At 44.8% G+C, this 11,336-nt stretch overlaps 1 protein-coding gene across 1 annotated transcript in view; it reads left to right on the top strand.

Moving 5' to 3' along the window:
• The first annotated feature begins 3,435 nt into the window (after nucleotides 1–3,435).
• Nucleotides 3,436–11,336, top strand: part of LOC122396904 (protein O-mannosyl-transferase TMTC2-like) — a 255,212-nt gene continuing 247,311 nt past the window's right edge. The window contains exon 1 of the mRNA XM_043395708.1: nucleotides 3,436–3,543. Within this exon, the coding sequence (XP_043251643.1) occupies nucleotides 3,458–3,543 (86 nt within the window). The 5' untranslated portion in view covers nucleotides 3,436–3,457. The remainder of the gene's footprint in view (nucleotides 3,544–11,336) is intronic.

Below are 11,336 nucleotides of genomic sequence, written 5' to 3'. Positions count from 1 at the left end.
GGACCCGCCTGTCTCTCTCGACGCGATCGCAATCTCCTTCTCTTATCGTTGCGGCGTAGTCGCAAATGGATGCTGGTCGATACCGTATCGCGATGTGCCGCTGCTCTTACGATAATTAAACTCGCAAGAGCTAATTGAAGTAGGATGCACGGCGGCGATAAATAAGACGCGGCACAGCGACGTTGTTACAGAGTCGCGACAAACTTTTAATAGTCCCTTTACAACATTAATGACTATCTATTCAGGGCGTTCCACTTAAATCGATCCAAGTAAATATTTTCGAAACTGTTACCAATATTGCGGGGCTTCTAACCACATAGATTTCCAGCCATTTTGCGGAACAAACATTTTTAAGCAATTTATAACAAAAATTTTAGTCAGAAAAGTGACTTACTGTATTGCATATTACGGTGTGACTTTTATTGAAATATCTTGCCTTTCGAGTAACGTAAGTTGATCGAGTTAGGCGAGTTGCCCTGTATAATTCAATGACAATAAAACTATAATTACGTTAAATGTTAATTTTCCGGAGTTAAGTCAAATTATATAAATAGATGGATAGATAGAATTTATTGTATGTTCTGGGATAAAGTCCCCCAAGACCATTAACCCATTAAGTACCAATTTAGAGGACATTCGGAGATAAATGTTCATACCGGTATTAAAATTTATTCGAATTCTATATCATTCATGACGTATAAAATCGAGACCTTAATTAAGCGCGCTATAATATTCTTATATTCTGTTTCCATAATATATTATGAACAAAACGAATATAATATTCAGCAGTAATTTACTTTGTTCTTCTATTCTGCAATATTCCACGGTTTTCGTTAATGGAACTGATTATTAGTAACAAAAATTACAAAGATAAAAAGAACACTGACGACGTGGAAGCGTAAGTAGTGAAATAGAGTGAAATGAAAATGAGAGGCATGCAAACAGCTTATGGCAAAAAGGGAGCATGCACTTGCTTGCAGCCGCAGTATACATAAAAGATGTAGACTATGAAAATAGAGAAATAGAAGCTGGGACGCATGCAATCGGTCACACGGTGCGCATTGCCCTCTTAGCAGTCGAGCAGGAGGTTGTGCTCAAATACAGTATATTGGTGCAACAAAGATAAATCAAGCTCGAGTTAAGAATAATGTGACATCGTCGGTGAGGGAAACGTGGACAGTGAATGCTTACTAAAATATTTGACCTAACACATTGGAGCAATATTATCGCTCTTTGGACATTAGACAGTGGCACCTTCAGATTGCTTTCAACGCTTCTAAGCCTTCTCTAAACATTCAACGCCGCGACACTCGATATCTACGCAACCATGAGTGGTCAGTCTTCGACCAGTATCTGTACACGGTTTGCGTCACAGTTTCATTCGGTCTCTGACCCAGTAATACACATTTCGAAAGTTAAACAGCGTGCGATTGCCTGTTTTCAAAGCATACTTAAAACGAGGTTGACGTTCGCAAACGTATTTACGACTGACAGAAAACTGCAGAAACCCTGGTTTCGCGTCGCACGGATAATACAATTTTTGGTTCGTTCTTTTCCGCTACGGTCGGAAAGCTGATCAACCGCTAGGAACAATGGAACGTCGAGACAAAGGATAGTAACGGAATACGGGATACTTAGGTAATAGCATAGGTAAACAGAGGAAGTAAGGATTGACAAGTAGGGCAGGGAGAGAAACAGACGTAAGAGAAGGAGGGCAGAGATACATAGGCAACAACACAGGAATCAGCTGACGATGACAGACAAAGAGCTATGGCAATAGAGGCGAAACAAGGACGGAGGCGTAGCAACCACAGTGGAGAAATTACATTGCTATCAACAAGACTGATTTCACCCTCGAAAGGCAGAAGCGACCAGGCTCCTATGTCCTGGTCAATAAATAAATACAGTTACAAAAGGCACCAAACTATTGGAGACATCGAGATCATAATTTCCGATAGTCACGGACTTTTTTCGGTTAGCAAAGCATCCGATCATCCGATCGTCGATAAAAAAAAAAGGTTGCACATTTGCTCCGCGATATTTATCGCCGTGAGTCTCGGTGGCTTGTCGGCGACTCTGCGGTTCCGTTGCTCGCAATTTCCCTCTGGCTGGCGAACCTGACCGATGCTTTGCACTCTCGGGTCTCTATCGGCGGCATGGAAACGCGATAAGACATCCTGTTCGGCGACGACTCGTCCGTGGGATCAACGGTGCACGCGTGCATCGACGGGGGGGTACGGTGTCGCGCGTCATTTTCCAAAAGGGCAGCCATCGGTCACCCGGCGTCGCCTGGGTTGCGGTTAATCCAGTCCGTTGGTCGCGGTCGTGGTCGTGGTCGCGACCGGTCGTAGACGAGGAACCAAGGCAGCGGAGAGAGTAGCATAGCGGCTAGGAACGGAGGGACGAAGGAGGACCAGGAAGCATATCGGAGGATGAGGAGGTAGGAAGAGGAGGAAGAGCCAGAGGAGCGGGCAAGCGCAAGCGCCCGTCCGATCGATGCCCGTCTCCCGCTCGTATAAAGCGCTCGTCCTCGGGGGGCGCGCGTCAGTTGGCGTTCCGCATTCGGAACATGCGCCGCGTCGCGGGTACACCGTGTCTAACGCTCGTCCTCGTTGTCAGTGTCCTTCGTTATCTCGGCAAACGACGAGTTCTGCTCGCGGAGCAGGTATCTCCCAGCTGGTGGCGAAAGGTTCTAAGGGTTGATCGTCGTCGTCGACCAACGACAGTAACAATCGTCGAGCGTCGCTCCGAGAGGATGTAGAAACGTCACAGAGCGACGTCTTGACATTCGACTTATCACGGGCGACGCGGTCCCCGAGTCGTTATCCTCGAGAACGGTGTCCTTCGGTGGCGGTCGGATCGACCGGCGATCCAGCGAACGGATGAACGAGTGAAAACGCCGGTCCAGTGACGGTTCTCGGTTCCAGCCGGCGAACGGAACCGGAACAAGCAGTGAACCCGCGAGATTCGCACGCGGGCCGCCGTACCCTCATCGCGCGTGTTCGTTCCTGAGGGAAGGTTCGGAGCGTCCATGCTCCGCGCGGACTCTCCGTCGCGATCCCTAGTCGCGGCCACCGGTTAGAAACGACAGCCCCGGTACACCCTGTAGCCGGTGCGCGGCGTCCGCGACGATACCGCGGAGGAGCATCGTCTCCATCGTCGACGCGCGCCACGGCTCGACGAAGCTGCGGCTGGATTACTGGCTGGTTTCACGCGACGTGTCACCGACATTCGTCCCGGGCGAGATACATCCGGGCAGGCGTCAGAGCGGCGGTCGCTGGACCGTCCGGCGGACGTCTCGACCGCCGTACGACGAGCCGGTGGATCCAGGAGGTGGAGGAGGAGGGGCTGTGGAGGTGGTGGAGGAGGAAGGCCCGCGGACGTGCAACAAGTTAAGAGGCCGCCGCCGCTACCCTCGACATCGCTGCCGCCGCCACCGTCCTCGCCACGATGTGACATGGATATCCTAGCCGTAGCCTGCGCCCTCGTCGCCACGGCCCTCTATTGCAACACCCTGCAAGCGGGTTTCGTCTACGATGATCGGTGAGTCCCGATTCTCCGAATTCTATTCCCAAACCGGGGGTATGTCGGACACGCGGGCACGATCGTATTCTCCTTCCGTCGAACGTTTCTCTTCGTGATAGGATTGTGTGCTCGTATCTGCGGTTCGTCGATGAGAAATATTGTAATTTGTTTGGATCGTCGGAGGAAAATAGCCGGGTAGTGCTAGGTGAAATCGACTGCAACGGTGAACTCGCCTCGTGTCGACGAGTTGTCTCTCCCCTTGCTGCCTCGTCAGTTCACACATGCTTCCGCGTTACATGTACATATTGCCTTTACACGAGCGTGTCTACTTAAGGCAATTTCAGTAATGTGTTATTCTTAACAATGTGCATTATTCTCGCGGAGCAGTAACCTTTCGATAACGCAAGGTGCGAGGAAATTGAATCGATACACAGTTTAACGCGTAAAACACAAAATGAACGTAGCGATAAAAGTGATTCATTGAAACACCATAGATTGCCTTACACATCTATTACGATTCTGTCCATTCCTAATACCGACAACGATCGAGCATTTCTTAATTACTTTCCCTCGATCGGTTACAATTGTAACCAGCGAATTGTTTTCTCAGCAAATTTCTTCTTCGGCCACGTGTTTTCGGAACGAACTACATAATTTGTTAGAGTTTTCTTCGTGTCATTTATTTAAAATACACACAATTATACTCTTCGATTTCTCGAGCGTAATTGCTTTGTCAAGCGCCTGGAAGCCATTGTTTTCTTTTCGAAACTGCACGCGTTCGCTTGTACGTCGTTACACGTCGGTGTTACGATTGGTGTTGGCACGACTTCAAAATATTCTGGCTATTTTTAAATAATTACACGTCCGCGACCCTTTGACACGGCAGCATAGTGCAAATTGGCAGGTTTTAAAATGTGTTCGACACGCCAGCAATAGGCACTTCGACTCACCAACCATGTGGACATACTCGTAGCAAAGACTGTGCTTTTATTTCTTCTAAAAAAACACGTATATTTTTTCTTGGTGCTTGAAAAATTTATCACCAACACGAATTATTAAATCATTTCCAAGAACCATGTTCTTTTGCGCAGTTAAAAACTAATCTAACTCTCTCAAAACCAATTAAGTGAACGCTATTCCTTCTCGACTGATCGGATTAATCCTGGGAGTAGTGGGTTTTCACCTTTTCAAGCTCGTGACACAGTTTAAAACTCTTAAAATATCTAAAAATATGCTTTGAGAGTCATCTGGTAATTTGTTACAATAGAAATGCTCGAATTCCGGATATATTTGTACAAATTCAGTGAAATAATATATCAGCTTAATATCTGGAGCAGTTAACTCGCAAACGTGTCGTACGACTTAACGTCTATTCTGGACGCTAATTTTAGGGATTAGGACACCCACTGTGGCGTGAGTTTTTTGTGTCCCGCGCGTTGCAGGTACTCGTAGGGCCTCCTCTTTTGTCCTCGATGGTTCGTCGTAATGTTTAATTCAGTAAATAATGGCTACGAGTCATTTAGCTTACACCATATTCGTACTAACTAGAATAGCACGCGCCGTTTAATTTAACGGTAACGTTTACACCGGGCGTATCAAGTTCATACTACATGTATATAAAATATAAATAAGGTGTCAGCATTTGACAATGGTTGATATTTTATATTGTTCGACAAAAGAAATCTTAACGCAGCTGTTTCTAAAACGCACCAGTGTTTATAGAGCATCAAAATCGTTTAACACGCGAACTGTTCTGGTTCGTGTTGTTATCCGGATACTCCATTATTTAAAACCACAATTCTTTTTTACGATCGCGTAGTTGGTAGGCGTTATTAAACGCTCGGTAACACGACCGTGTCGCCAAAACTGTTGTTAAGAATTCTGGAAACACGTTTCCAGTACATTACTCGATTCGTTTTGGGTTCGAAACGTCGGACGAAACAGGTTGAAAAAAATAAAATTGGCGTTTCATGCAGGTTTCCCTGGATTCGGTAATGCCGATGCGGCGTGCGTATGGTCCCGGAATTTTTAACAAGAGTATCGCGTGCACGATTTTGTTTCGCCGATGTACAGAATGTTCCACAGGTTTCCGTAGACAATTTTCCACGGTGTTCCGCGGCTAAAAATACGACGAAAATGTCGTATAAAAGTAGGTCCATAATTGTGTCGTTAAAAGAGTCGCAATAAAAACATGAAACGCGGAGGCAACGATAAAATTTATATTGTGGAAACATCTTTTCGATATTTCTGGTACACTCCGCGAGAAAGAAAATTCCGCATTTTTCCGAAGGAACGTGATTTTTACCTCCTACCGTATTACGGTACCGACGTAAATTAGTTCTGTGTTACGGATACATTACTCTTGCGTAGCGTTTCAAAATTTTGTAAATTTCCAGGCTCCAGGAAATTCCCTTGTAAAAATAAGACTGTAATCTTTTCCTCGACGTTTCGTATTTTCGCTATACGGTTTTAGTAAGGCATTTATGGACCCAGGTGTATATGACATTTTCGTTTTACTGCTAGTCGCATAACACGCTGGCAATGTTTCCACCGAAAACTACGAGACATGCCGTATAAATGCTCCAGCAGCTGTTGCTCGTTTAATATTTGATTTATTAAAAAGCAATAATGGCTTGTGTCGTTAATCTATGTATTTCTGGAAAAATTGTGCTCCATTAATTGAGCTTATTTACATCGGCGTTGTTTGGACGCTCGGAAGATTTATTTACAGGTAGCTTTGCGCTTTTGAATTAGCCTCGGAGCGAATCAAAGAGATTCAAATCACGGAACAGAAGTATTGTAGACGGAAGGGTGAAAATGTAAATTAAGGGAGGCTCGTAGAAGGGTGCGTAGATGCACGCGAACGAACGGAATAAATCATAGAAGAATAATTGCGTTTCTTGTTTTGTATTCAAGTCTTTAACAGTCGCAAGTCGAGAAATGTTAAAATCCCGGTTGACTCGTGATTCTCTGGAAAAATATGCACGCGGAGGCGCGTAATTGGAATCTCTCGTACTCAAAACACGCGAACTGTTTCGCCCGAGCGACATCGAATGGGTATTTTATTGCCGATTTATCGGGCCAACTTGTCTCCCTCCACTTATCCGAACAATTGGCGTTCCGCTGTTCTCGGGGAACAGTTTTGGGGTGGTTGGGGTAGAAGGAAAGATTCGACGACCCTCTCGAGGTCAACCCAACTACCCACGTGGATGACGTAATACATACTCCATAGCGCAGTATGATATTTTGGTGGTCCAGCTGGAGAAAAGTGAATTCAGATCACAATAGAACGCGTAAAAATTATTGCACGCCAATAAAATTGTATCGAGTGTCCGATAATTGGAAAAAATTTATAAAAGCTATTTCTTTGGTGCCAATAATATTGTGTCCCGTCTGCTTGCTGAAATATCATCCAGCGCGGAAACGATTCGAAGACTCGAGCGACATTAAGGTCCACGTATGGCGCGCTTTTACGAACACAAGTTTCACCGAATGGCGACGATAATGTCGATATTTATCGCCGTCGAGGCAATAGACAGTAAACGCATAGTGCAACGGCAAACAAGCGCAAACACAATGAATAAAGGACAAGTCGCAGCTGGATAAGCTGATTTACGAGCTACCGCGATTTGCCCCTGCGATTTCGTATAATCCGATTTCGAAACGGTTTAGTTAATCAGTTATTACTAATTACGCGAACGGCGACGACACCGGCAGCAACAGGATGCAAATCATGCGCGCCCGTTGGTACCGGTTGCCCGGACTTTTTAATCGAACGATTCGCGATCAACTAGCTGCGTTCAATTTCTACTTCCGCGGGAAGTGTGTTCGGAGTATCGTTGAAAGTTATCGCGATAAAAGTTACCGCGTTCCCGTCGTGCACCCTCGTTCGATATCTCCGCGATACTTCCTGCCAACGAGATCGCGTCGAGAGTCACGATATATCCGTGAACGGCGAACTTTCCAAGGTTTCCAAGTATCGTGCTCGCTCTCGCGACGTTTCGCCGATTCGATGTTGTAGGAGGAATAGGAACGAGTCGAACCGACTTAATAGCCCTTTTCGCGCCGGGACGCTCTCGTGTCATTAAACTACTCGCGTGAGACGATCGTGTCGCTGAAACTTGAAAATATTCAATACGAACACTGGCACGACTTCAAAATATCGTTACTGAGGATGCTTATTCGCGTACGATATGCAAAGAACCATAGAAAGTTTATGCATGATATTGTATGAAGTTTCGAAATTGATTTTCTGTAATACAAATTTGTTATTTCGGTCGTACGATTGTTGGGGTAGTCTCTGTGTCCTGTGCAAAATTGTGTACTTGTCGGTGGAATGTCGTTCATCAATTGCTCGATATAGTCCGTGTATCGGAATTGTGGCGAACACTTATCCAATATCCACGCGAACGCGAAAGTGAGCGGCTTATGGTCGGTGAATATGATGAATGGATGCCTTCTATCGTATGTCGGAATCCTTTTAGCGCGGCGTATGGTTCCTCCTTATCATATTTGCTTGTATTTTCATTGAGGTGCACTCGACGTTTTAAAAATCACAGGCTACACAATCAAATTTGCTATTTTCACAATATTCCTTGAAGATATGTTCGCGTTTAGTGGGTTAGGAATTATTTAAACCGATCATTAGCTTTAGAAACAGACGTAAACGAAACTATGGAATTGCACTATACCACAGTGCATCTAGCAGTGCATCTAGCATTATTCCGCAACATCAAACATTGACAATAACATTAACCGTCCAGGATTGATATTGTTAATCCATGGAATATATCGAAACGATCAAAAAGTATTTATTTATATTGTTAAAGCCTTGTCATTATATTTGAACACGTGTAGGCAATATTGTGCAATATTATCTGTCTCTTGTGTACACAGTGTGCGTACATTAATATACAGGGTGTCCGGCCACCCCTGGGGAAAATTTTAATGGGAAATTCTAGAGGCCAAAATAATATGCACATGTCTTCATAACAATTGGGTTAATTATATTGCGTAGCTACAGCACCATTAATTTCTATGTACAATTTTTTCGTGTTTAATTTCTCAATTGTATGTATCGAAACTTTGTACACGACTGAAATGTTTCTCTTTAATTTAATTAATAGTTGCTTTTCGTTGGTAAGAACCAAGAAATTAAAATTGGATATGTTGTCTCGATAACACGAGATCATTTATGCGAACTACCGGCTCTCAATATCCTCGACAGAATATTGAATAATATTGATCGTGGATACCTTAAGGGTTGCCACACTCGCTTGTAATACCGTTGCAAGGTTGCCCTGATCGCGTTATCCGACGCATCCACCGTAATAGCAAGCTTTGCACCTGGTGCCAGATGCGTCAGTGTAGTTGTCTCCTTCGTCGACCTGAATGCCTCCCTTGCTTCCGAGGATCACCGGTTCCTTACTTTTGACTTTGGATCCTTGCCACTTTGGCATGTTCTCCGTTAAAGAAAGTTAAAAAGCAAACTAAAAATGGATGAGAACCAAGGAACCCTCTAGCCGCACACAACTCAACGCATCCAGTCTTTTAACACTAAACCTAACGACACTTCGTGTATACCTATTTCTACCGTGACCGGTCAAATGATTTCTAATCGCGTAATTTTTGCATTATATCGTATAATATACAGTCGTACGATCAGTAGGAATTGCTGAAACTTCTTTAGGTATGTAGCGTCAAAGTAAATGTGAAAATAAACATAGAAGATAAAATAAATTATAATAGTTTTTATAGTCATCGGATAGAGGATGAAATGCCCTTTAAAACGAGCGTTTGTACGAGTCGATAGCGTAATTGGTTCCGAAGATATAGCGATTTTAATTTCAAGTCGATGCGGTGGTTAGTTTCGGAGATACGACGGTCCGAAGCCTTTGTTTACGTTCATTGATAATCAATGAACTCGCGCGCGTAAAAATAGTAAACAGTGCGTAGTAAATTCTTGGAAATACTACGCGGAAGTAGGTCACGAGAGTCACGACTCACGTGCGACAAGGAGGCCCGGCGCGACGCGTCAGACGGAGACAGAGATAGTCAAATTAAGAAAAATACCCCTTTACATAAATTACGATATCTCGAAAACGGTAAGTCCGATCGTCAAAAACCAAAAACCGTTTTAAAGGGGAGGCCTTGCCGCCTCTAACGATACCTTAATAATTAATAAAACCCTAGTAGTTTCGGAACTGCGCGCGTCTAAAGTTTTAGTATTTTTAATACGCGTTTTTAGACTATCCTAAGACAATGGAAACTGAATACTGGACTATATATGTACAGGGTGTTCGGCCAGTCCTAGGAAAATTTTAATGGAAAAATTCATTGTACGTATGCTATAAGAAAAATCGTGAAGTTAAGTGTGCGCTAAAATAACATTGTGCGTTAGAAATTCTAAACAAAATTTTAAAAACGGTCATTTGACCGGTTCGTGGTAGGTTTAGTGTTAACTTAGCACTTAAAGTGCATCTAAAAGCGTCCAAATAATACCAGAAATTCTATAGAAACGTATTTCAATGGACATAAAATATTTCTCAAACACACTTCAAATTTTTAAAAGCAATCATACGTTTCTGGACGCTTTTCGCGTTTCTAAATTACCCTCTGTAAGCGTATACCGAGTTCCCAGATGGTTTCTAGGGGCCAGAAAATCTTTAATCGCCGTTGCTCCGGTTTCGAAGCACAGGTCGTTCTGATCAGCCATATTCTCGCGTTACTGCTCGCGACTTGCAACGAGCAGATAGGATTCGGCACGCAGGACGCAGCAACGTCGGCGGGCCGCCGTACACATAATCCGAAGTTACTCTCACGATAAGCGTCCTTAATCCGAAGCTCTCGAATTCTATGATACCGAATCCCTTAATTGAGTATCCCGTAATCTCCGGAACATCGTAGTTGCGGATCGATCAGCTGCGAGGTCGGCGTACTTACCGAACGGCCACCATTACGTACTTCTGGCGTCATCGATGGGAATCTGTTGCATCGTTATTGCACGCGCGCGCGCTCCTCCGCGAACGTTGCACAGGGGTGCAACGACCACCGACGATAACTTCCCTCCAGTCATTGACAGGCCGCCCGATAACGCGTCGATTTATTCGCCTGTATTTTCGACGATAAGCTCTCGATCGTAAGAACCGCGCCGACAGTCTTTGCTGCCCAACGATTTCGATCTCGTCGTCGTGCATCGATATCGGAGACCACGCTTCCCTATGTGTGTTCAGGACCCCTGTACTATTTAATACGTTGTCGCGCGACGTGCAAGGTGGACATCGCGTTTTTTTTATTAATTTTAGAGAATTATCGCGTTCCTGAAATTTTAATTTCCACTCGAAGAGTAACGAACACTCGTGATAAGTTCTCGTGGTCTCTGGTCGCGGCAAAGCGTTTCGATCCCGCGAATAACTCGTCCCCTATGTTTAATGGAACGACGCTGCGGCAAGCTGATCGTATGAATCAGTTTATTCCGGCAGCCGCGTTAGAGATCAACCATGCAACCTGTTCTAATGGAATTGCGTGTAACGGTTGGTCCGCCGATCAAACGTTTAATCGCCGAATGAATTACACCGTCGAGCCTATGAACGACGCACGGCGTACCGTTCTTGCAACGAGCGCCGCGATGCTCCCAGCGGTGCCTTAAAATTCAGGTAATAACGAAAAAAGGGCGGCGAGCATTAAGCCGAGATAATTTTTCATCCATATCCGGCCCATTAGCAGCCACCTCGTTCGATGCGACCGCCAAGGCTAAAGCGGCCAATGCGCCCGTGGCGACCATAATCGAGTCGAGTCCAGTTATTAACGAG

The sequence above is a fragment of the Colletes gigas genome, unplaced genomic scaffold (genome assembly GCF_013123115.1).
Source record: "Colletes gigas isolate AHSC1104 unplaced genomic scaffold, ASM1312311v1 Colletes_gigas_Sc00001, whole genome shotgun sequence".
Lineage (NCBI taxonomy): Eukaryota > Metazoa > Arthropoda > Insecta > Hymenoptera > Colletidae > Colletes > Colletes gigas.
This window is presented reverse-complemented; position numbering and strand designations above follow the sequence as displayed.